Genomic DNA, 24,744 nt, shown 5'->3' on the forward strand with positions numbered 1-24,744 from the left:
GTGTTTGTGTGGGTTCTCTCCGGGTAATCCGGCTTCCTCCCACCGTCCAAAGACACGCAGCTTGTGGGGATAGGTTAATTGGATAATCCAAATTGCCACTAGGTGTAAATGTGCGAATGAATGTGAGTGCGAATGGTTGTCTGTCCCTGTGTGTTAGCCCTGCGATAGACTGGCGACCTGTCCAGGGAGTACCCTGCATCTCGCCCTATGACAGCTCCAGTGCCCCCCGCGATCCTGAAAAGGATAAGCGAATGGATGAATGGATGGAAGAACAAGTGTCTAAGAATGCTGTTAGAAATGAAACTCCAAGTCCTTACTGGAAAGAAGGAAGACTTTTTTTTCGATTCAGTGTTATCCTCAGATAAGAAACCCTGATTTATCCCCTAGAGGCAAGTACATTCATCAATGAATAAACAGCCCCCATGACTACATGAATCTGCTGCCAGTCTGTTGCTTTTCTGGCACCAGACATTAGTAATAGTGTTTCCCTGTGCTGACAAGCTCAAAGCTGGTTTGGTGTCACGCAAATCTTCCTTAAATACATAAACGAACTCTGTCACAATCAAAATTTGATAGATTGTTGTGGCTTCAGTTCAGACACCTATGTTTCTGAGTCAGTGAATTGTCATTCATGTTCCACTCTTCTTGCAAATTTTAATATCTCAATATCTTCCAAACTGTAAAGAAAAAGTTCTTGTATGAATGGGTGTGAATGGGTGAATGACGCAAGCTCTATAAAGAGCTTTGAGTGTTCAGGGAATGTTTTCAGAGATATAAATGATTGCTTAGTGGCCCCAAATGTGTTCTTGCAGGAGGACAATTAGCCTAAACACACAGACAAAGTCATTAAGAACTATCTTCAGTGTAAAGAAGAACAAGAACTACTGGACGTGATAGCATAGCCTCCACAGAGCCCTGATCTCAACATCATCGAGTGTGTCTGGGATTACATAAAGAGACAGAAGGATGTGAGGAAGCCTACATCCACAGAAGATCTGTGGTTTGTTCTCCAAGATGTTTGGAACAACCTACCAGCCGAGTTCCTTCAAAAACTGTGTGCAAGTGTACCTAGAAGAACTGATGCTGTTTTGAAGGCAAAAGGTGGTCACACCAAATATTGATTTGATTTAGATTCACTGCATTTTGTTGATTGATGAAAATAAATGAGCAACACTTCCATTTTTGAAAGCATTCTTTGCTTTCAGCATTTTTTCCTCACCTGACTAAAACTTTTGCACAGTACTGATAACTGAGACAATTTTTTTCAGTTGAGCAAGAGTGTTGTCAAAAATGTATTTCGCCTATTTGGGGCAAGCTTTCTTGTAACTTAAGTAGTCTTCAGGAACAGCTGTTGGATGTTTGCTGCACTTTGTTTCATTCTAGGTCAAGTTGATCTCACACTGATCCCATAATGACGCAGTCATTATGTAGGGAGGCCTCTGTCAGTGCGCCCCAGGGTGGCTGTGGCTACTATTAAATTATTCTGTTATTATATGTTACCTTATTATGTAATCAAAGTAGTTGAATTAGAATACTGCTGTAGATCACATTATACCCTTTAATATAGAGTGTGTGAGCTGTATGTAGTGTAGTTCTCATTATACTTTTGAGTTAACAGAACATATTCACATATTAGTTCATTAGATAAATGTGCATCACTCTGTATCCTTGATCTGCTGGGAATGTGTTACACTGTTTTCTTGACATGCTTAATTGTTGAATCATGAAGAGAAGGTTGTAAGCAGGAGACTCTGTGTCTAAAGACAGGGGAGATAGATAGACCACATTCCACACCCCCACCTTACAGAAAGCAGAGAAACAACTGCCGAGGTCATAACTTAGGCGCTGTAACAGAGAAAAAATGTGATGTTTTGGCTTTTACGACTAGCTGGGGGCCACTAGAGACTATAAAAAGCTGAGCAACCCGTCACCATTTTGAGACATGTGCCTGACCCTCTGGTAGCATCTCTCCCGTCCGGACGTTGTAATGCTCTTATTGTTGAATTGTATGGAAATAAATGATTGTTGATTGAGCATTTATACACCGAGTATTGTCCTTCCTTCAGCCCAAAGATTCAAAGAATTGGGAGATTTCAACACTACAATGTAGCTTACCATCACCAGTGTGTGAATGTGTGTGTGAATGGGTGGATGACTGAACGTGTAAAGCGCTTTGGGGTCCTTAGGCACTAAGTAAAGCGCTATACAAATACAGGCCATTTACCATTTAATAATAGTGTTTCATTGTGTGTTATTCTATCCAGGTAAGCTTTTACTGTGCTAGCAGTGTGTTTGGGATCATTGTCAAAGTGAAAAATTAAGCCACTGCCAATCAAATGCTTTCTGGGTGGTATTGCATGAGGGATTAAAATAAAACTTTTGCCAATTTTTTTCCTCCAATTTTTTAAGCTGCACATCATGACAAGATATGGTTTCAGTTAATAGCTCCTTAAGAATCACCTTATTGGTGCAAAAATACTATTTTATGCCACACTGTATAGCTTTAGAATGTTTCATAGATTAAACTAAAGAAATGAGTTAAGTGCATTTTTGTGCTTGGATGATTCACATGTCATTGTTAAGTGGTTCAACAAAGTCAAAAAGCATTCCCCTGAAATCGTTGAAAGTTATAAGGACTGGAATGAAAATGACTGAAAAAGAAATGTCCAAAGAAAAACTCTGAAAGACCTTCAGAAAGCCCAGAGAACTATTGCTCAAGATAACTTTAAAACAAAAGACATGGCTTTATATTTGCCACCAATAAGCAAAATAAAAAGACATAAGGTTCGGCTCAAGACAAAGAGTTTTGTAAGTCTGTGTAATGCTAGAAAGTCTAGCAGAAAGTTTCTTTACGTATACTGGGGACTTGTTCGATCTTATCCCCTAATAGTGCTCAGATCCTGTTACCACCTCTGTCCACACAAATCCGCTGAAAAGAAGCTGTCACAGTAAAGGCTGTGAAACTTCTGAGAATGGATGAGTAAGCTTGTTTGATTTATTTGAGTACATTCCATACAGTGAAGAACAAAAACACTGTTAGGTGGGAAAGTATAATTACATTAAGCTCTCTTCGTTTGCCTGAGGAGCTTCTTCACGCACAAGTGCTTTTTAAAAAAAAACTTTTCTTGTCCTGGATTTTACTTAAATAAACACACACAAAAAACCTTACGAATGTTTTTCATGTCGTGTGTTGTATTGTTAAGCTGTGAAAATGACCGTTGAAAGCCTGAAAGAAACTAAAAAGGAAACTGATGATTATTCTAAGATCCAGCAATTAATTATTGTCCCCTGTGCTGGTCATGACTCTGAGACCTCTATGTAAAGCAAAATGTAGGCGATCTATTTAGGTCCTACTATACTGTTGAAAGGACCTCCTGTGCTTTCTAGTCACGCCACATCTGTGGGGGTTTGACTAACAGACAACACTGGCTTTTTTGCAGTTATTATTTTTCCCTTCATACAAATCAAACAGTTTCTTCTGAGATTCTTAACTTCAGAGGGTTTTCAGAAATGTACAGTAACTTTAATTCTTTCCAAACAAAACTTTCATTCAGTGACCTTTGTTGTGGGCAGCTGCACTCACCAACTCCCAATGTCCCTTCACGAAGGGCTGAACAGGCCAGAAAGGATTTGAATTGCAGAAGAAGAGTCATACTTATAGGTGTCACGGATGAGGTGGAGGAGAGCCAGACATTAGAGTGGGAAGGTGAGAGCTCGGAAGACATCCCAACTTTGCCGTAAGCTGAGCAGTGATTTTACCCACCACCCATTATGCATTCAAATCAATGTGTAACCTTGGCATTTGTCATTTTATGGTATTACATTGGTAAAATTGGTAAAATTCTGGAGCTGGAAACAATTTTCAGCATATTGATCTTCAGACTGGGCTGTAGTTATAGCCAATTCGATAAGTCAAGACAGATTCTTCAGGATTATGGAGTCCATCATTGTAGCAAATCAAGTCAATGCCACTGATATGGGAGAAAAGACTGCACAATGAGGCTGCATCAGTCTGCTGAGATGAAAAACCTGTGTAGATAAACTTGTGTTTTCCTTTTCTCACGACTTCATAGCCCTGGCTTGTTATCCATACTTACACTATCTAGCTTAAAGCTGTCCCCCTCTCCGTTTTTTCCCTCCTTTTTTAATAAAAAAAAGGTCAAGATAATCAAAAGGTAATTTTTTAACTATTAAAAAAGTAGACTTTTTTAAAATTTATATTTATTTGACTTTTTTTGTCATAAAGCTTCTTTTTCTTGTTATTTAACTGTATAACTATGAAAAAATAAATTGAGCTTCTGATCCTATGTTGCTCATTGCTGCTTAGACCTGTACTTTTAATTGCAATCTTTGTTTTTACAGTGAAGCATACAGAAGGCTGAGTCTCGATCCGTGTCATGAGGGATTATGCTGTGTGGGTCATTTTGCCGTTAGGGTTCGGGGCAGCTTCGTCACTGTTGTTGTTAAGAACAGAGATTCTCAGACACTTTTTCTTTCACTTCAGAAGCTGAGAAAAGTTAATCCCGCTCCCTAATGTTTTAATCACTCCATAACAATAAGAAGGATTTAAATGTAAATCCTACATAAATACATGTCATCACAATGGCATTGGCAAAGTTGTTTATTTTTCACCTGTTCATGCGCCACACCTGCTGTAGCTCCACACCCCACCAAGGATGAGTAGAAGTGTGTGACACCACAAAAGCAATGCAAAGCTCTTTTGACTGATCATCTTTATCATCTGATATAAATCTATCTTAGGGTGACTGGTGTCTTTGAGAATGCTAGTTACTTCATTGTTGGAAATCACTGAACGATGTCAGAACAAAAAGGGATGTGAGTCATATGCTGGGCCTTCACAGTGGTAATCCAGTCATACACCTGTGGGACACCTGCTTCTTTGGTGGTACATTGTGGCTCAAACTCTTTACCTAATTTGTCACTTTTGTTTATTTCAGTTCATCACACAAGATGTGCACAGTCTGTTAGATTTAAATAAAATGTTTGCCATTTATTCTACTAAAGATTCCTGTTTAACCATCACCCACCATGCAGGCATCCCGTGTTAACGTATTTCTGTTATTAACTTTGGCAGGTTTACAGTTAATTTTTAATTACGTTTCTTGGCTCACCACATTTTAAGCTCCTTGCTTTTTAACAGGATTCGTCATTGGTCCATTATATGAGTTATCAAGTCAGAGTCACTTATGTTAATACTCAACTGATGAACCTGTTATGACCGTAACTGTAAGCAAGTCATTTAAAATGGAAGAGAGCCTCCGGCAAATTACGGTTTTATTGACTGCCTCGAGTCACAAAGGATCAGAAACATTCATAAATACTTTCCCATATGAGTGTATTCAAGTCAAAGCAGGTTTCTCCAGTGGTGGTTATTCTAATTATGAAGAAAGTTTCCACTGAGTAGAAGTTTTATTTTATTTTATCATAGTTAAACAGTTAAATAACAAGAGAAAGAGTTTATTAAAGTTCAAAGAGGAAAAACACAGTGTCAGATGAGAGTATAGGTAAACTTAACCCCCCCACACACACAGACACACACACATACACAAAAACATGTCACAGCTTCGCACAGTTGAACTTCTGCCCACAATTTAATCCCATGTCATTGTTCTCCAGGCATGCATTCATCAGCACTCAAAACTGTCATAAAGCATTGATTCATCCCGTTTAAGAGGAACAGGAACTATGTGGAAAAGGTCTTCGAAAAGGGATCAGTTTTGTTTATTGTGAAGTGAAAATGATGAGAAGGGCTTTTAAAGGAGAGATTTATAACAAAGCAGACCTGCACTTGTAACTTTTCTGAGAGTGAAGTAAAGGTACAAACTGATTTTGTGAACAGCTGCCAATCATTACAAGAGTTTCCCTGTCACCGTCAAACATGAGCCTGATGCTACAGCACCATCTTGTGGAAACACTCATAGGGATTTTTCCATAGACTGCTCAACTGCAGGAATTCAGGTATGCATGTTTGCCAAAGCAAGTATATTCAGAAACGTGTCAACAGACAATTATCATATCTTTAATTTACTTCCTATACCAAGCTAGCAAGATAAGGCATCTCACATTTCTTCTGCATATGGACAATGTACACAATATACCCATATTTTTTTGTAGCTCAGGAGGTAGAACAGGAAACAGGTGGTTTGATGCATGACTGCTCCCAGTTTGCAGGCCAAATCCTCTTGGGCCAATCTCAAGTTACTCACAGATGCATTCATTTGGGTGTGAATGTGTTTGAAGGTTAAATAGAAAGCACACATAGAAAAAAAGGCATAGAAAAATGTTCTTGTGTGAACGGATGTGAATGAGTAAAGGAGGCAAGCTGTATGTAAGAACCAATCTATTTAATATTCAGTTGTCTCAAGCAAACTATTCTCTTGTCTTGGTATCAACACTTTAATATCTCAGAAAAACTTGTCCATACACACCTGCTGCTAACAGCAAAAACAGTCCCACTGCTCACTGTGGGAAAATATGTTCAAATACACAAAACAGTACATTTATGGGTGCAGCACAGTCCGGTAGACACTTCCAGAAATAAGAGCTTTGCTTACTTGCCTACTGAAGCATGATAACCACTTTTTGTCTGGTAATGTTTAACTTGGCAGAGATCAGGCAGGTTTCAGCCTAGAGCTGAGAACCAAAGTGCCGCACAATTATGTGTAATTTATCTATTAAGTTATACAGTGAATAACATGTATTCACAATCAATGTCCCTACTTCAAAAAAAAAAAGAAAAAAAAAAGAATAAACACGTAAGAGAAAAGATTCGCTGACAATGCCATATAATGTACATTTAGGCTGCTTATCTTAGATTTCTTTATATGTAATCAGAGCACATTAGCCTGAGAAAAAAAGAGAAACGCAGAGTACATTAAATATACATATATACAGGTATATAACCAAACACAAGGCAGCCTGGCATTATTTTAAGATCAGCTGACACCAGAGATAAATCCATATTTGTAGACTAAAGAGAACTCTTGTTCAATAATATGCAGACCTGAAATTGTCTTCATAGTACAATGTATTGAAATAAACCTCTTTAAGGTACAATTTTGCATAAAAGGGAAAATAAGCTTTTGTGTACCAACAATGGTATGTTGAATTTGGTCTATTACAATTAAAAATTAAAATGTTCTTGTGTTTTGTAATACACTAAGCCCTGTTTTGGGGCCATTTTTTACAAGTATACAGTACAACACACAGCCATCTGTCCACTTCAACACATTGTGAATCAGTTTTACCTGTGTTGGTGTTGGGCTGTGAGCACAGGTCCCAATTAAAGCTATCAGGACTTTTTCCTGATGTCTCAAAAAGAGTCATAAAGATGCTCACAAGTAGCTCACTGGGGGTGATTTGTAAGACTCTGGCAGCACTGCTTCTGTTCCTCCTTGAACAGAAAAGGCTGTTGTGCCACAAAGTGATCATCTGTCAAGAAGTAAATACTGGTATTTGTTAAAAAAGTATATAAAAATGAGTTGTTGGTATTTAAACTATTGTGAATGACTTGTTGACCTATAATCCCTCAAACATATATCACATGAATGGTACCAAAATAATTTTGAGCCAGAAACGATATCTCTGCTAGATGCTGCCCACAATCAGTTTTTGGCAAAGGACATGTCTTTCATTTATTCAGGTAAAAGGTCTCATTTATATTTTAAATGCATTTTTATATACAGTGATGTGTCCAAGAGGGCAGCAGAAATTGCAACAAATATAACATAGAACAGCTCTACAAATATATTTCAAGTTGCCCAAAAGGATTGGATCGATTATGATGTAGAATGCAGAGTAGATCAAATAGTGCAGATTTGTGAGGATACCTATGACAAAACAGGTAATTTCTTTATTTTATCCTGGATAAATCATGCTGAATATTATTTACCAATATAAATAACAACATTATAAATAAAAAGCAAATTCAATATTTGGCAGTAACTTTTTGGCAGATCATCTAGCTGCTAGGTCGATGCCCTACTATGTTCCTGTCCAGCTTCTTGTGCAGCAGTCGGTCTCCTGGTATCTCCTTCACAGTCTTAAGATTGCACTGGGGGACACAGCAAACCTTGTTGCAGTAGAATGTATGGATGTAGCATCCTAGAGGAGCTGGACTAACTTTGCTGGCCATGCAAAGCCATGACGAGGACAATAATAAAAACAAAACTCGAGAAAAAATAACCAGTGGGCATCGCCTGCCTGTTCAAAATCAGAATCAGAGTCCTTTGTTGACATTAAATATCAGATGTTCAAAAAGATTAGAAGCTGCTCCTTTGTAGCAGCATTTAGAATAAATAACAATGAAAACAAATCCAAAAGTACCACCATATACACATGTGTAGTGATGTGTGATGTGAGAAGTACTGATGTGAAATTTGTACAGTAATGGCTTGTGAAAAGAAAATGTGTTTCTGAGATTGTTCATCGTGGTTTGGACGGACCTGTAGCGCCCCCTAGAGGACAGCAACTCAAACAGGTGACCTCTGAAGCCTCTTCCACTGAGCGTGGGTGCAGTGAGTGAACCACATATGTAAAGATGCTCTCAATGGCTGAACGATAGAAGGTCACCAGCAGCTTCTCAAAGATTTTGTTTCTCCTGAGCACTCCCAGGTAGTGCAGAGCTGACCTGATCCCCCTTTTCAGCTCAGGTGAGTGGAGAAGAGAGAGATGGTCAGACTGGTCTAGGTCTGGGAGCTGTGTGGCTCCCTTATGTTGCCTGTGTGTAAATGCTTCCCCCTGTTGTCATACATCTTACATTGTGTTAGAATGTAGGCAGGAAAGACTGGAGGTTTGCCTGATTAAAATCAACCGTGATAATGGTGTGTCCCTGTCCTAAAGGGGGGGTCCTTGTTGCCGCTCCAGTGCACCTGTTCTCACTTTAATTTGCTCCAAATCAGGTGAAACTGATTCACGTTGCTTTATGTTTCTTAACTGGACAGACTGGTATTTCTGTTGTTTAACTAACTTTGTGTTATAGTGTGGTTACCGAGTCTTCCTCTTTTTTTCTCCCTAAACTGTTTACATTTCATCTATAAAAACTCATGTAAACTATTTGGAACGTCTGCGCTTTATTTTGTAACAGTGTGCTTTTCTTTTCGTTTCCTATTAAGTGAAAATGTGCTTGACATTTTAAAGACAGGCGAAACAATTTGGCTTCAGCTCGACCCATCTCCTGAATTATGTAATAGTTGTAAAAGACCGCCTACCCTTTCTTTTGCTATGTGGCCATTTACGACTGGTGGACACGAAAGGGCAGCTGAACGAAAGTCGCCACTCGACCAGAATCAACTCAAGCCTAATTTTAAACGCTAAAAGCTTCATTCGCAGTATGTAACTATGTCTTTGGAACCCTGTGAAGAAACTGCGGAACACTCCGCTTTGCTCAAGCTCCTCTCTGCACTGTTTTATGCCGGAAGTTCGTTTCTTATTACCGTAGTGAACAAAACCGTGTTGACAACTTTCAGGTAGGTGTCGCTTTGTAGGGATATCACTAATTTATTCATAGTCGAAGGACGGAAGCAAAAAAAAATTGTTAAGTTCACAGATAAAGGAAGCTTGTAATAATAGCTTATTCTCTGTTGTCGAGTTATATTTAAGAGTTCTGCTTTTTGTGTGTTGACTTTGCAGATTTCCCTCCTACTTGTGTCTGGGAATTGGACAGGTATGTTGTCCAGGTGCGAATACCTCCCACCCACACTCCACTAATAATAAACAAATACAAACTCATTTTATTGTCCTTTCAGATGATCACCACTGTTATTGTTCTTTATGCGGCCAAAAAGAGCAAAACGGTGCAGTTTCAAGATTTCGACAAGAATGTTCTCTTAAAAGTAAGCACCCTCACCCCATTATAATATCTCTATTTATTCTTTTTTTAATGTATTTTGTGATCTATAAATCTTTTTGTTTGTTATGCCCAGATTTTCCCCCTCCCTTTGCTGTACGTTGGGAACCATGTTACAGGCCTGGCAAGCACCAAAAAACTCAGGTTTTTACCAGTTCATTTGCATCACATTTAGTCCTTAAATTTAGTTAAGATTTTCTCAGTACTCATTTATGCAGTCTTCCCGAAACTGTGTTATCTGTTACAGTTTACCCATGTTTACAGTTTTGCGGAAATTCACTATATTGATGACAATGATCTTGGAAGCGTATATACTAAGGTAAGGAATTATTCTAACTATGTATTACCGTACTGTTAGAGCCTTGAAGCACTCTAGGGCCTTATCTCATCTGATTTGGTCTGAAATTTCTTAAAGTACTTTACTTGAAGAGGTTTCTAATGGATTTGTTAATGGAGTTAAACAATGTGAGAGCTTTCAGTGTAGGATGTGAGATTAAAAAAAAAAAAGATTTAACAATGGAAGTGCCCATTAATGTATGCCTGTTTTGTCCTCTTTATCTCCATTTTCAGAAAAACATTTCCAAAGCGTCTTGTGTACAGTGTTGTAACCATAGTATTTGGTGCTATGATTGCTGCAAGGTATAGTTTTGCTTTTTGTTTTTATTTAAATTACTTTTGTAATTGTATTTCTCCATGAACTGCAAAAACAAAGTAGACTTTACCTCCATCTCTATTGTCTCCTATAGTTCAGACCTGGCCTTTGATGTGGAGGGCTATACATTCATCCTGCTTAATGATGCATTCACTGCTGCCAGTGGAGTGTACACCAAGAAGAAACTTGGTGATAAGGTAGGATTTCCTGTTCCGTAGAAAAACAGAGACAATTTGAGCATTGCTGCCTTAGTAGATATATCTCTGTCCAGGTGTTGTTTGAAGAAAAAAAACAATTTTACTGCACAGCTGTGCTGCCAAGAAAAATGGGGGCACAACCATCCAAAGCAATGCACAGTGAAGGAGAGTGTGCAGGCAGAGTGGATTGGGTGGAGACACGTGTCAGGTGTGATTTGTGTCAGAGTTGGAGCTACAGGTGGGACAGCTCAGGCTGAGCAGTGTGCAAACCAAGTTAAAGAAGCAAGGCTGAAATTGTTTAGACATGGGGGGGAGGAGGGTGGATTTATCTGGACAAAGGATGCTGAAGATGGAGCTGCTAGGCAGAAGGAAAAGATGAAGACCCCAGAGAAAATTCATGGATGTAGTAAAGAAGGATATGCAGAGGGTTGATGTGACAACGGAGGATGCTAGGAGTGGAGGTAGATGATCTGCTGTGGTAACCCCAAGGTAACAGCTGAAAGAAGAAGAATATTAGAAAAGAAAGCTGAGCATTATCTTTTTAAACAACAAAACAGAAGGTTTTAGTGTCGTTCACGAATATCCTTTGATCATGGCAGCTCCACACTAGCAGCGTCTTTATATCTAAAAGCAGAATCGTGGGATTCGCACATTTTTTAACCTTTTTTTTTAATGCATAGTGATGCGAGCATCTAATGACGCATGTGCCTCACAGGAGTAAAATGTTAACGTTCTCAATACTTTGAAATGTCCCTATTGCATAACAGTGTTTGCTGTTTACATTTGTTTTCCTCCTTTTTGTCAAGGGTCTTGGGAAGTATGGGGTCCTGTTTTACAATGCATTAATAATTGTCATTCCTACTGTCTTGGCAAGTGCGTTTACTGGAGATTTACACAAGGTAAACTGTGATCAGGTGCATTATCGCTATTTATTGTTGTTTTTTGGTTTTCTGTGCCAGAAACTGTATTCTGTTACCACCCTTTATGTTTTGATCCACAGGCAGTCACATTTGAAGACTGGGTGAAAGGCACATTTGTCTTTTGTTTCCTTATTTCATGCTTAATGGGGTATGTCACTATAATCCAGTCCAAACTGTTCAGTTATTGTAGAAATCAAACTTCCTTGAGTCGGTCATTCTATATAAAATTGATCAAAGATAACTAGGATGTGATGAAAATTATTCTGACACAGAAGCGGAGATGGCTAGGGGGTGAATATGGTATGATTGTAGCTAAAAAAGAGACTAAGTTGAAAGGGCATATGTTCTACCCACCCTTCCGTGTATTTTGAGGGCCTATAACTTGGAAAGTATTCATAGTGTGAAGGCAGAATTTCGTTAACCTTTATTAAACACACTAAAATATTTGCACAAATAAAAACGTTGTTGAATCTGAGGGTGTTGAGTTGACGATGGAATGGCCCAGATGTTAGATCGCTGTTCAAAGCTGTTTTGCTTTTGTCCTAATTTTCTTTAGGTTTGTGCTGATGTATTCCATCGTCCTCTGCAGCCATTATAACTCAGCACTTACAACCACAGTAGTTGGGGCAGTAAAGGTAAGAGCACAGTGATATTAGTTTGTTTTTTTATTGTACAAAATCCAAATATTAAGAGTTCTTTGAAAAATTGTTGACTGAAATCCACAGCAAAAAATTTCCTCCTTTTTTCTTGACCCATGGTGATGGACAGGTGGAGGGATTTACTAAGATAGTTGTTGTTTTTTTTCCTTATTTCCAACACAATGATACTAAAGTGAACACAATTTCACCTTTTCCTCAGAATATTGCAGTGGCCTATATTGGCATGTTTGTGGGTGGAGACTACCTGTTCTCTTGGACTAATTTCCTAGGCCTCAGCATTTGGTGAGTAATAAGACTTAAATGCTATTTTCTGTTCCTGACTACAGAGTTAAGCGTGACTCTATAAGAGGCCATATTTCTTCAAAAAGTCAAACAGTATGCTACGTTGAATAAGAACAGCAGATTGGAATCTGGCTTGGGAAGGATTTTAATCTAGAGCAAAATATTGATTGAAAGTGAAGATTAGGCATTCTCTGATAAATATAGTTTAGTCTGCAGGTTTTGTTTCCTTGAACATTTTATCTTTTTGGTTTTCAGTATGTCAGGTGGACTAATGTACTCATATATGACCTTCAACAAGAAACCATCTGGAAGTGACACAGGAGCACAAAAGCTGAAGCTTCAGATCTCCGAGGAATCAGCAGGAAAGTACTCTAAGGTCTAAAGGGATTTCACCACTTGGTGGCGCTGATCTGCTCCATATTGGAGCATGATATTACTTCAGCACTTATGTGCATTAATAAGCAAAAAAATAAAATCAATAAAATGCTTTCCAAATATATTCCAGGTTCCATCTACTTCATTATACTTTTACACAATGAACAAATGGACAAGGAAGGGGTAAATCCTGGGTCAGGTTCAGTGAATGTTTATTGAAGATCAACAATGACAGAACAGTGTGGACAGCCTGTGAGAGAAAATTTGTACTTTAAAACATGTAGTATATCTACCAAGCAAGCAGGATCGCCCTACATACTTAAATATGAAAACTGATGGAGGATGTTAGCAGTGGGGAAAACTGAAACTACAAATTAAAATTTCAAAGCTCTCTGTAAATTGTGCACTCGATATTCTAAAACTACATGTATATATTAAATGCCTTAATCTTTCTCAAACCGAAATATAAACAAAGGGTAAAATGCTTCCAGGTATATTCTAATTGGCTAGAATAAATCATTTGGTTTACTGATTATCAACAATCCACTTGGCTTCCAGTTTCACCATTACTTAAAAAAAACAAAATTCAAATTCGCTTGACTTCTCGAGTGACGGCTTTCTGGTGCAGGTTTCCCCTAAACAGAGGCAGGGCACTTGTGAAAGGCTTCTTACAGTGTTAAGAGATGTAGTGTTGCTTCAGGGGAAAAAAACAAAAAAATCCACTACACATCAGTTTATGATAAACAAGTGCCATTTCTTCTGGGCAAGGCAACCTAATATTCAGTGCATTGCAAACTTAATCCAAGACTTGATGGGGGCTCCAAGTACTTCATAAAAACCAATGAGTTTCCCAAATGTATGTTTTACAATCGTGGGACATTTTGTGTTGCAATATTTCCCTTTTATGAGTTAATCAAACATATGGAAAAAATGACTTGTAATGAGATACATACACCTACTACTATGGTACTGTTCCCATATCAAAACTAGTCAGCCAGCTTTTAATATAAAAGGTGACTGACACGCATTGTAAAACATCTCCCACCTAGTTGAAAACACTTTTTGGTTTCGCAAACTTGTTAGGAGGAAAACCACAAAATCTAAATGTTTTCCTGTGTTTAAAAACTACTTGGAACCTTTGAACACTGTAGAATCTGGTAGACTGTATTTAGAAAACGAGTGTTATGCTTGTCTGTTACTGTTGAGAAAATAGTTACATGTATATATTTAGACAAGCGTCAACTGTAAAAATTTGAATTTTTTTTTAAGAGCTTGTACCTGATCAGACCTGCGGATTAGGGTTGCAATGATCACACATATAAAAATGGCCCGTGTCATATAATGTCAGACTTTTCCATCTTCCCTGACTTCCCTCTTGTCCACCTTTGCCCTTAAATAAAGTTGTACCTGTGAGGCAAAAAACTAGCTGAACCTTTCTCAGTCCATTTCTACTGCCACTGCTGTCATCAGTGGCAGTGAAATTGTGCTTATAGCACCAGAGATGAAACCTGGGAACATGGTGAGACGCCATCTGACAGTTGAACTCAACATTTCCTATGGCTGACCACACCCTGTATCATTCCGTCCATCTGAGCTTAATCCATATATACAGTCATACACACTCTTACACTCACAATATACTTAAAAAAAAAAAAAAAAACTTGTTACCAAAGTGCAAACAAAACCAAAACATGATAGGTATCCTTTCTTTGCCTTTAGAAGACAGAAGAAAGAAAGAGACATTCTTCATATTGTCAAATCTACAATTATAGCAGCCTAAAAAGGATAAAATTGAAGCTGAATAAGGTGCTTTAGCTTGTGCCTTCCTGATAATGTGTGTGGGAACAGATACCTGTGTAACACTGATCTCAAGCCAATCCAGCTCTTTTACAAAGTCTGTTTTCACAACTTTACAGGAAAAAAAACTAAACTACTTGTTGATCTGCATTGTAGGAAGAATTTTAGCGACAGCACATGTAACAGGAAGGCGGACTGGGATAGAGATACGAGGGCAGGGAATTGGGAGTCCGGGATGAGGAAGTGGGATGGGTGTTCGTTCAGGGAGACAGGTTGTTAGCCAGCTCGATGAGCGCCAGAGCGCCGTGGAGTCGCTCTCGTTGCTCCTGGAGGCGGCGCTTGGCTGCTCCTCCCTGGGTGCTCTTCTCCTCCTCTGCGGTCTCTTCTTCCCCGTTCTCTTCATCAGACTGGAGAAACTCCATTGGATCCTGCTGCTCCTGGTCCTGCCCTCTAGCCTTGCCCTGTGGCTTCACCTTGGTGGTTGTAGGGGCACGCTGCTCACGGGTTCGCCAGTACCTGCAATGACAAAGAGCACATTACCATACAATGTAAACAAAACAAACAAAAAAAAGCTATTTAAATGTGGAAATCTTCCTCACGGTCCTGCTTTTGTACATATGAGCCTACTTTCACTTACTTTGCCAGCCACTCTGCCACAGCCTTGTTATCCACAGACTGAGCCTTCCCCAGACCCTCCTTTGGTTCTTCCCTCTTCAGACGGGAGAAAGGATGCTTGGGGCAGTGTCGGTTAGCATGTGTAAACCGATTGCCACATCCTGCAGAGGAAGCATCAAGTCTGAATAACTGCAGAAAATGACTGGAGGTTTTTGTCATTTTTACATAGTTAAAATGTGTAGTGCACAACATTTGTGGTTCACTACTGTTATAAACAGTGCTTCAGTCTTCTTAGAATGGATTACTATTAATAAATTAATGAGTAATGATGTTTACTCAAATATGACTTTTTATAAGTCACAAAGCAACAGTAATGATTTTTAGGGTTAGTACATGAAATTACAGCAGACTGTTACACAGTCAGTTTCATTTCCCAGGTACTTTCCAAGTATTAGTTTAAGGCTCTAGTCAGTCATAGTAAATAAACCACATTTCATCTTAATGGAAAGTACCTTGAAGACACTAAAGGTGAAAACTTTCAGTTTGCTGTTTGTGATAATACATTTTTAAAAGGCTAACTGCATGGTCTTTTCTAAAAAAAAAAAAAAAAAAAAAATCTACGTTTCACACCCACCTTTCTCAGAGCAAACAAAGGGTTTTTCCCCAGTGTGCAGGCGCTGGTGGGTCTTCAGCTGTCCACTCTGGACAAATGCCTTCCCACAGTTTGGGTAGTCACACAGATAAGGCCTCTCACCTGGGGTGGAACAAGATAAGATATACTTTATTCATCCCACAAGTTGGGAAATTGAGGAGGGGGTTGGTTAGTTAGTGGAAAAACTGTGGTTACTTAATACTTTAGTAATTACTAGACAATGCTTTTAAATTCAGAACAGGGACCACATGGTTTCATGTTTTGTACCGTGACAGGTGAAGCACATGTATTAAAGCAATTTATAATGGGTCAGCGGACTTCTCTCACCTGTGTGTGTCCTCTTATGGGCCTGGAGAGACTTCTCTCTGGGAAACACTCGGTTGCAGATGTTACAACGGATACGGCTGGATGAAGTCTCCCCCTCGCTTATCAGCTCCCGGACTGTGTCCGCCCGTGGCCGGCCTCTGCGGATACCATCCTGACAGCGAGAACACGCAGAATCATTGCTCTGGCCCTATCAGACTTATCAAAGGACTCTGGATGAATGAACACCTATGGTGCAACAGCTTTGAGACAAAGCAGGGTATAATATGCCAAACCAAGGACAAACTGTTTTCACTGCTTCATAATCTAATACACTTATAACACATGATTCACATAAAATACTCATTTATTGCATTTCATACAATGTATCAACGTGCCAGTCTGACTTCATTTAATTAGCTCACGTGTTACACTGTGAGCTAATTCACATCCGGTTAAATTTTTGGCGCGCGACTACACGTCATATTGGAGCAGCTGCTCCAGATTCAGGAACTGGGGTTTAAAATCCACGGAGTCACACCCTAATGCGCGGGCGTTTTTTAAATGACTCTATATGACGCCATATTGAGGCCGACTCTCTGTTTTAAGTAATCACATTTCAAGAGAATATATAACTTTACAAGAAAAAGGTGTTCATTCTGATCGTGCTGTTCTGCTGTGATAACTATGTATGGGTTATTGCGCCTGTTATACACATGCTATATCCTTTCAGACCTGCTCTGGAGGTTCTTCAACAGATCAATGAATTAAGTTACAAATGCTCTTTTAGGCGTATTACACTGTTGTCAGCAGTCTCTGCATTAACAATATTAAAGTATTAAAATAGTTAAAAAATACTTTCTGCTTTTAGGTTGCGCTCAGACATCCATACGACATCCAGCCATGTCACTTTTTAAAGAGTATCAAGACAAACTTTCATATGAGGGGTTTACCTTGATCTGCTCAGGTGAAGGAGCTGTGTCCGCTTCCCTGGCCGTCTGTGTCCCGGTAGGGGACGCGGCTCCACTCCCTGAGCCCGGGCTCAGGGTTACATTGTGGGCGTTCTCTCCCCACTTCCACGGGTAGACCATAAAGTCGCTGAAGCCGGGGCTTGTCGGAGTTATGGCCTCTGCTTTCCTGGGTTTAATCGGAGTGGTCTTGATGACGGACACCAAAACTCTTTTAGGCGAGTCATTGCAGAAAATAACGTGAGGGTGCTTGCTCTCAGCCATCGTTTGAGTGTCAAAATCCCGGTGTTTGACGCAAAAGCCGCAAAACTATTTTTTTTCCCAACAAGATAAACGAGCAAGTGTAATAAATAGTTTGCCTTCTTAATCTGGAGTAAATACTTCCTTCATTTCCAAAGAGTACAAGAAGAAGAAAAAAATCTCTGATCCGCTCTCTGCTATAAAGTAACTACAAAAGTTGCAGGAATATATGAAGACTGCGGTTTCTTTCCTTCTTGTCGCAGCAGGTCGTCTCAATTGACCTGTGTGCGCCCACAGGAGCGTTGTCCCGCGTTGCAAAATCGCGCCTGAGCAGTGCATCCTCCAATCCACTGCAGGCGTCGAACCCCACGTGTCAAAAGAAGCGAATGGCAGCAGCCATATGGCTCTACCTAGCCATTCTCCAGACCAGTAGGAGACGCGAAGGGCTCTGTGCACACTAATTGGCCGAAAAGCTTTTGTCCAATGAGATTTAAACACCTGATGCGCGCTCTCGCAGATTGACATCAAGACTAGCCAATGAAAGCGATTGTGGCCCACGTGTTAGCCAATGGGAGCGAAGGGCGGTTAATTTTTTTAACATTGCGGATGAGCAGATGGCTCTTTTCCCGCGCTGAAGAATCTGTTTATGTTATTACATGTTTTTGTCGTTTTAAAGGGAAAGAAAACGGTGGTTCCGAGGCGCCAAAGTTACGTAATCACTGTAGGGCGGAAGTAATAGAACAAAGGCTTTATTGTGTGCGAGAAATGGAAACAGAAACTTAGAGTTATTTGAAATTTCATTATATCAATGCAATATACCTAAAGTGGTTTATCTGTTTAACCCAAAACCCTACTAAATCTCTAGATACTGTGTTCTTCAGATGATTTCATTTCTCCAGTAAAATGTAGTAAAGTGTGCTGTCAATCATCCGTTCCTGGCAGTTGTTGGAAGACGACCCTGCCCTGCTTTCACTGTCATCCTGTTTGTCGCCCATGTTTCAGTTACCTAGTAAAAAACAGTTTAAATACACTCCAGGGCACTGTCTTAAAAATAGTATAGTATGCCAAAGGGAGTGCAGATTTACTGCTGGATGAACACCATCCAGGCCATCCCGGACTATACACACTACAGACACTGAATTTAAATGTGCTGATGCGGATTTATGATAGCTTTCGGTATTTGAGTGTCACACATCTGTTTTAGTAAATATTGTGTGAGTTTCTTTCTTTCAAATACTCAAACAAAAACTGCTACTAGACTTGATAACATTTACACTCTTTCATACATTTCCTGCTATACATTAATACTGAAACATTGCACACTAACAACACAGACTTGTATATTCATTCTGCTATGACTACTGAATGAGGTTTCATTATATAAAATTACTTACTCATCTTGCAAAAGAGGGTAGGTGGAATTTTATATATTTTAATAGCTGGACTAAAGAGATCTGAGCATTATACATATTATACATATGTCATATGATTGTCTCAGTAGGCCTATGTGTTGCTTCAGTTCATCAAATAATCCAAGAAGTAAAATGAAGTTCAGTCTGAAAAAAAGTAAATAGTATAGACATTTCATTAAGGCTGAGGGTTTTGTATAGATTTGCAAAGTTACGAACATATGGGGCATGCAAATATGGAGAGTTTAATGCACGTGGTTCGCAAACTGTTAGGAGGGCCCCCCCTAGTGGGGTATAGAGCCACTACAGGGTGGATAACCAAAGGAAAGCTACATAAGAAATAGATAAATAAAATATAATTTATGTGGTGCTACCACACTGACCTTTTTTTCTGTATGAATAAGATTTAACTTATTTCCTTTTTTATTGCCAATGATTGCTGAAAAGTGTGAGGTAGAAGTGTGAAATTTTCAGCTTCTAGGAGCATGCCAAAAATGATTGAGACAGTGCTTTAATGGGATATCGCTCAGATTCTCATGTGTAGCTTAGTGCAGCATGGACTAGGCATGCTTTCTTAACATTTTGTTTATGCAAAAGTATGACGAATGGACTTTTCTAGAACATTGCGTGCAATACACTGTTTTCACACAGTGCAGTGGCTGACACTGTTGCAAGAAGGTCCTGAGTTTGAATGCTGTCTGGGGCCTTTCCATGTGTAGTTTGCATGTTCTCTGGCTTTCTCCTACAGTCCAAAGATAGGCATGGTGTGATTCTAAATCGACTGTGTCTATGTGTTATCTCTGCAAAAGACTGACACTGTGACAGGCTCCAGCCTCCCAGCAACCCTGAAATGCATAAGTGGAGGAAAACAGATGGATTGAATCTTTGGAGACTTGAGAAACCTTTCATAAACATTGTAACTCTATGCAAATGTTCCCCAAGTCTGTTCTGAAGGTTGCATTGTGAGCAATCTTTAAAAGTCAACTTTAAAGAACCCAGAACTCCAGTCTTTTTTGTGAAGTTTTGTGATAACTGTCAGGGAACATTTAGGGAACAGTCACAGGAGTTTCTGCAAGGAGTAGATCCCTATATAACCTGGGAAAGTTTTTTTTCTGGTAAAGCTGTGGATTGGCCACCATTTGCTACTAGTTACAAAAACTTATATACTAATGTAACAAATGCCATTACTAGCTACTTGGGCCAGAGGCAATTGCTGACAGTTATGTAGCAAAAATACAAGAAAATGTGAAGATTAACATTATTTCTTATAATGTCAGTTGAATTACAAAAAAACCCTGCTTTGTGACTGACCTAATGGTAGGCCTAATAAGCAACATTTACAATAGTATACATACAATAGTGGAACACTTCTAAGCTATGTATCCAGGAAGCTAAAAATAAAAGAATAAAAACAAGTATGGCTTCTCTAAGTAAATATCTATCAAGTAGATTGAAAACGAAAAACAAAACAAAACAAAAAAACTTCGGTAAATGTTATTTGAAGCTTTCACAAAAATCGTTGAAGAATCCCGACTGTTCTTCAGAGGTTACACAACCTTCAGCCTGGTTGTTGGGCTGCGGTATGGATGTTTATTGATGCTGCTGTTTGGCTTTGATTAAGTTAGCTACTTTGGTACACCCCAGGCCTTCCTGAGGTTTGGCTACAATAATCAAATTACTGTTAGACCTGACAGGCAATACTGCCTACCTGCCTTGGAGGGAAACAGACACTGCCAGGTAGATAACAAACAGGCCTACAACAAAAGGAAAAGGGAAACACTTGACTTGCTTGCACAGTAACAAGACGTCGCTGTGCGAGTCAACTCGTTAACAAGCCAGTATACTACTAAGCTACCTAACTAGTGTCAACCCCCCCCCCAAAAAAAGTAGGACCTTTACCTGACATTTATGCTAATGTTACTAGGTCTAAGCTACAGTCCATAATTACCCGAACATTATCGGTTAATGTTAGCTAACTGTAGATTAAAACCATTTTATACGTTTATTGAAGTTAATGCGCTTCATTAATTAAAGTGAACTGTAATGAAAGCTCACAAAATGGATAATATTTCCATATGTAAATTTGTCTTAAATGTTTATCTTTGTTTTTCGAATGCTTTTTGAGGGTTAGCGCCCCTTTAACTTCAGCCCCTGTGCCAGTTCCGACTCGTAGGCCTCCAGCCTGACTAAGCACAGAACCATCTCTGGCAGAGGAGCTGAGCCAAGCCTTTGCAATGCAGACTGTTGATGAGCACGTGGGCGTGGTGTCGCTTGCATCCACACGTGCAAACATTTATTTAAAAGTGTGCCGAAATATGCTGGAGGCATTTGTTGGACGTTCACTGGGGCAGCATAGTTCCGACCGTCACAGCTCTTTTGTTCTAGCTGAGCTGGAAAACGGTGCTTATCTTTATTGTCTGATACTTGAAAGCTGTTTGATCATCTCGAGGAGGTAATTATTTAAACTGTTTTTTTTTATTCATCATTAACAGGCTAACATGCTGCCGGACGCCTACGGGTGTGCTGTGGCGAACAGGTTCGGGAATCTTCTGGATGATGACACGGATCCTTTCGACTTGATCAACGAAGTGGAATCAGAAAAGACGAAGAAGAAAAAGAAGAAGAAGGAAGAGGAGGAGAAGAAGGCAAAGCAGAAAAAACCTGGTCAGAAGGAGTCCCAAAAGGACCGACGCCTCCCTATGGCCCTGGATGTTCAAGAGCCGGTTCCAGGTAAGTACTGCGACACACTGCACAAATCCAAACGATTCTGGCAGCTGCTGGGGTTTCCAGACGGGGTAGTCCAGCCAAGAGTGGCCAGTTTGCCTGAGCTTTGTCAGCTGGTAAAAATGCGTGGTCAGCGAGGTGCACATGTGCATGCTGTCAGAGGTGGTTATATCCCCACTATCCTCTGTGCAGAAATCTGGGTCAAAGTGACGCTTGTCTAATTTTAATAGATAATTCCAGAGGACATTTAAGTACATAGATTCAGCTATTGGACTGAACCTAAAAAATGGATTGGAAAGAGGAAAGCATGTTAAATTGTTGTTTTCCTCCTGTAAATGTAAGCTCAGTGAGGTTTGAGAGCATAAGTCTGATACTGAGAATTGCATTCAGAAACATAGTTTTCCCCAAATAGTGATTGCTACCTTATGACTCAGTTCAGTACGTTACCATCTCGCTTTCTCCCTTCAGTCCGTAGGCAGCTGCCACGTCCTGCACCTGTGTCTGAGAGTGGGGAGGGCAGAGAAGAAGCCCAGAAGAAAGCTGCTGCTGGGCAGCGTAGGGCCAACCAAGAGGAACCCCCACAGGAGTTTTCAGTTTCTAGGTTTGCATTCCATGCTTAATAAAAATATCTTTATTTAACTGATGTCATATAAAAGATGACATACCCAGTCTTGATTAGTGTTTCAGCATATGCTTGCATACATAAACATTATTTCATACACTCTTACAGGAGCTTTTGTTGATTAAAAGCTCTCCTAATATTTAATGTCACCCAACAATGTCTAATTATACTATGGAAGCTTGTTTCTGCAACTATGGGGGGGGAAACAAAGCATTTGTTTGCCAACCAAATTGAAATTTCAGGTTATAGCTTACCAATTCAGACTTCTGAGAAAAGAATTCTAAATTAAGAAAACTACATTTTAAGTTGAGATGCTAACCCAAAATTTGGACTTACTGATTGCAATAAACCCCTACCCCACCCCCTCCCATGGCATAAACAAGCTTTCCTAGGATACTGCTGTCAGCTGGGTTTGAAATGTGGATGTTGTCACATGAATAAACTGAGTTTTAATCTTCTTTTTTGGCAGGCCTTCCTGTAATTCAGACTTTGATCTCAGAGGCAAAGGGGGGATCAAAGGTAGGAGAGCAGGAAGAGCTGGAGGAAATGCAAGGAACCCGGACTACTTTATTCTGAGGGGCAAGAGGGAATACGATCGGCACAATGGAACGTAAGTCTTTGTAAAAATGCCGCTTGTCCCTGATTTTCCTCTGTCTCGTAACTGTGTACTGATGATCATTTTGTCTTAATTGCAGAGGTATACCTCCTGACGATAAGAGAGGAGGAAGAGGAGCTTGGAACTGGGGCTCTGTTGAAGAAGCTGCAAGGTAAGTGGGTAGTTGATAAACATGAAAATGACAACATTTTAATTCTTGCAGAGAATAGAGGTTCTGTTTGTTCATGTCCGTTTTTGTACAGTGAATTCATGGATGGGACATCTCCAGTCAAATCTGAGGAGTCCCAGATAACTGTAGAGGAAGACAATCCGAATCAGTGAGTGAAATGCACAAATATCCTTTCTTAAATTTACATCTGTACCACCGTGACTTATTTAGAAGTGACGGTGGTCTTGTTTAGCATCTGTGCAATGAAAATAGAGGAAAATCTACAATTTAAAAAAAAAAAAACCCATTCAACAGTGTGCTAGATAAAATGTTCTGTGACGAGCTTTAATTGATGGGGAAATTTGGGATGTCTGTACTTGGCAGTCGCACATGAGAATTGTCATTTGCAGGAAGTGGGAATAGGAAAAAAAGAAATGGAAGATGATTTATTTGTTTTCAAATGATAAAATAGAGCAACGGAGGAGGAGGGAGAGATGTTAGTCCAGGTTGCTATGGAGATGACCCTGGATGAATGGAAGGCCATGCAGGAGATGAGTCGTCCCAAAGCAGAATTTAATATCCGCAAAGCAGAAGGCAAGATTCCCTCCAAAGCCAAGGTCATCCACGAGTCAAAGCATGTGGAGGTGAGCGTGGAAGATGAACTCTGGAGGCTATATGGGTTGGTTTTTGTTTTTTGTTTCCCCCATTTTGTTTTTATGAATAATTTCTGCAGTTTCTCAGAGTAACTAAAAATCGTGTGTGTGATGCAACATTACTGCAACATAGGCCACCGGCAGTTGTGTAAGTTTGTGCACCCTCAGTTGTGGCTCCTTAGGGGCTAGTTCATCTTGGCTGCTAATGAGGTTAATTTGAGATGAACTGTAACATGTGTTGACATGCCTGTGCATATTCGGGTAGTTTCTTGACTGTGCAGCAAAGCAAGCCATTAATAAATTCAACGAGACAGAATATCTATTGCCGAATAATCAAAGACTGAGTAATAATCAAAATATCTATGGATGTTTTTACTAACATAAAAAAAGCAAATGCTATAAAAATAGTTTAGTTTTCTGTTCAAATAGTACTCTTGCCTTCTGTATATTTAGTGTTTGCTTCCAATTTCTAGACCATCAAGGTAAATATGGAAGATGAAGGAAACTTCCTTCGCAGGTCTGTGAATGATATCACCTCCCTCTTGGACATCAATTTCGGGAGCCTTGGACGTCCCACTCGTGGTGGCCGAGGAAGAGGAGCACGTGGTTGTCCTAGCAGGCGCCCAGAGAGTGTCAAACCGATATTGGAGAGGGTATGTCTGTATTTGGGTACAGAATTTGGGACAGCGCTGAAATGCTCCAACCTTTCATATAGCTTTTATTGACAATTGTGCATTTGAGGTTTATTTACTTTCTGAAGGGTAAGAGGGGTACTCGTATTTGTGTGCCCAGAGCACAGTTAGCATATTGTTTTATGAATGACGTGGTTTTTCCCTATTAGGCGGAGGATGATCTGGCACCTAACCCAGATGACCCAGAAGACTTCCCAGCACTATCAGCAGGGAGATAACTGAGTAAAACCTCATCTCCTGATGTGACACATTTATTGTTTTTGAGGTTTTGGGTTCAATTGCACGGAATACACTGTTCAATAAATAATTATTTTGCAAGGTTAACTTTTTGTTTTGAACGCATCACTGAGGA

At 39.7% G+C, this 24,744-nt stretch overlaps 4 protein-coding genes across 8 annotated transcripts in view; 2 read left to right on the top strand and 2 right to left on the bottom strand.

The window, feature by feature from the left end:
- The window catches only part of smyd1b (SET and MYND domain containing 1b), a 432,389-nt gene that overhangs the window by 48,130 nt on the left and 359,515 nt on the right, over positions 1-24,744 (bottom strand). The gene's annotated exons all lie outside the window — the stretch shown is intronic.
- On the top strand, positions 8,484-13,077 carry slc35d2 (solute carrier family 35 member D2). Of its 3 annotated transcripts, none has more exons than XM_082555819.1 (12): positions 8,484-8,672; positions 9,652-9,685; positions 9,768-9,854; positions 9,945-10,012; positions 10,116-10,187; positions 10,439-10,507; positions 10,615-10,717; positions 11,524-11,616; positions 11,718-11,785; positions 12,194-12,272; positions 12,496-12,578; positions 12,834-13,077. In XM_082555819.1, exons 3-12 carry the CDS (start codon positions 9,768-9,770, stop codon positions 12,958-12,960), a joined length of 849 nt encoding a protein of 282 aa, XP_082411945.1. In that variant the 5' UTR covers positions 8,484-8,672; positions 9,652-9,685; the 3' UTR covers positions 12,961-13,077. The 3 variants fall into 3 exon arrangements, with proteins under 3 accessions (XP_082411945.1, XP_082411944.1, XP_082411943.1); XM_082555818.1 differs by lacking the exon at positions 8,484-8,672 and adding an exon at positions 8,749-8,921; XM_082555817.1 differs by lacking the exon at positions 8,484-8,672 and adding an exon at positions 8,929-9,488.
- znf367 (zinc finger protein 367) lies at positions 13,149-17,921 on the bottom strand. The gene is made up of 5 exons (XM_082555820.1): positions 17,274-17,921; positions 16,345-16,495; positions 16,000-16,119; positions 15,388-15,526; positions 13,149-15,266 (listed from the first exon to the last, which is right to left on the bottom strand). Exons 1-5 carry the CDS (start codon positions 17,550-17,552, stop codon positions 15,011-15,013), a joined length of 945 nt encoding a protein of 314 aa, XP_082411946.1. The 5' UTR covers positions 17,553-17,921; the 3' UTR covers positions 13,149-15,010.
- On the top strand, positions 20,479-24,716 carry LOC309719602 (intracellular hyaluronan-binding protein 4-like). Of its 2 annotated transcripts, none has more exons than XM_082555816.1 (9): positions 20,479-20,674; positions 21,430-21,667; positions 22,130-22,262; positions 22,753-22,893; positions 22,979-23,050; positions 23,142-23,216; positions 23,520-23,691; positions 24,174-24,353; positions 24,542-24,716. In XM_082555816.1, the coding sequence occupies exons 2-9, from the start codon at positions 21,436-21,438 to the stop codon at positions 24,608-24,610; spliced, it is 1,074 nt and encodes a 357-aa protein (XP_082411942.1). In that variant the 5' UTR covers positions 20,479-20,674; positions 21,430-21,435; the 3' UTR covers positions 24,611-24,716. The 2 variants fall into 2 exon arrangements, with proteins under 2 accessions (XP_082411942.1, XP_082411941.1); XM_082555815.1 differs by lacking the exon at positions 20,479-20,674 and adding an exon at positions 21,133-21,337.

This window comes from Aulonocara stuartgranti (assembly GCF_965226115.1).
Source record: "Aulonocara stuartgranti genome assembly, chromosome: 12".
Lineage (NCBI taxonomy): Eukaryota > Metazoa > Chordata > Actinopteri > Cichliformes > Cichlidae > Aulonocara > Aulonocara stuartgranti.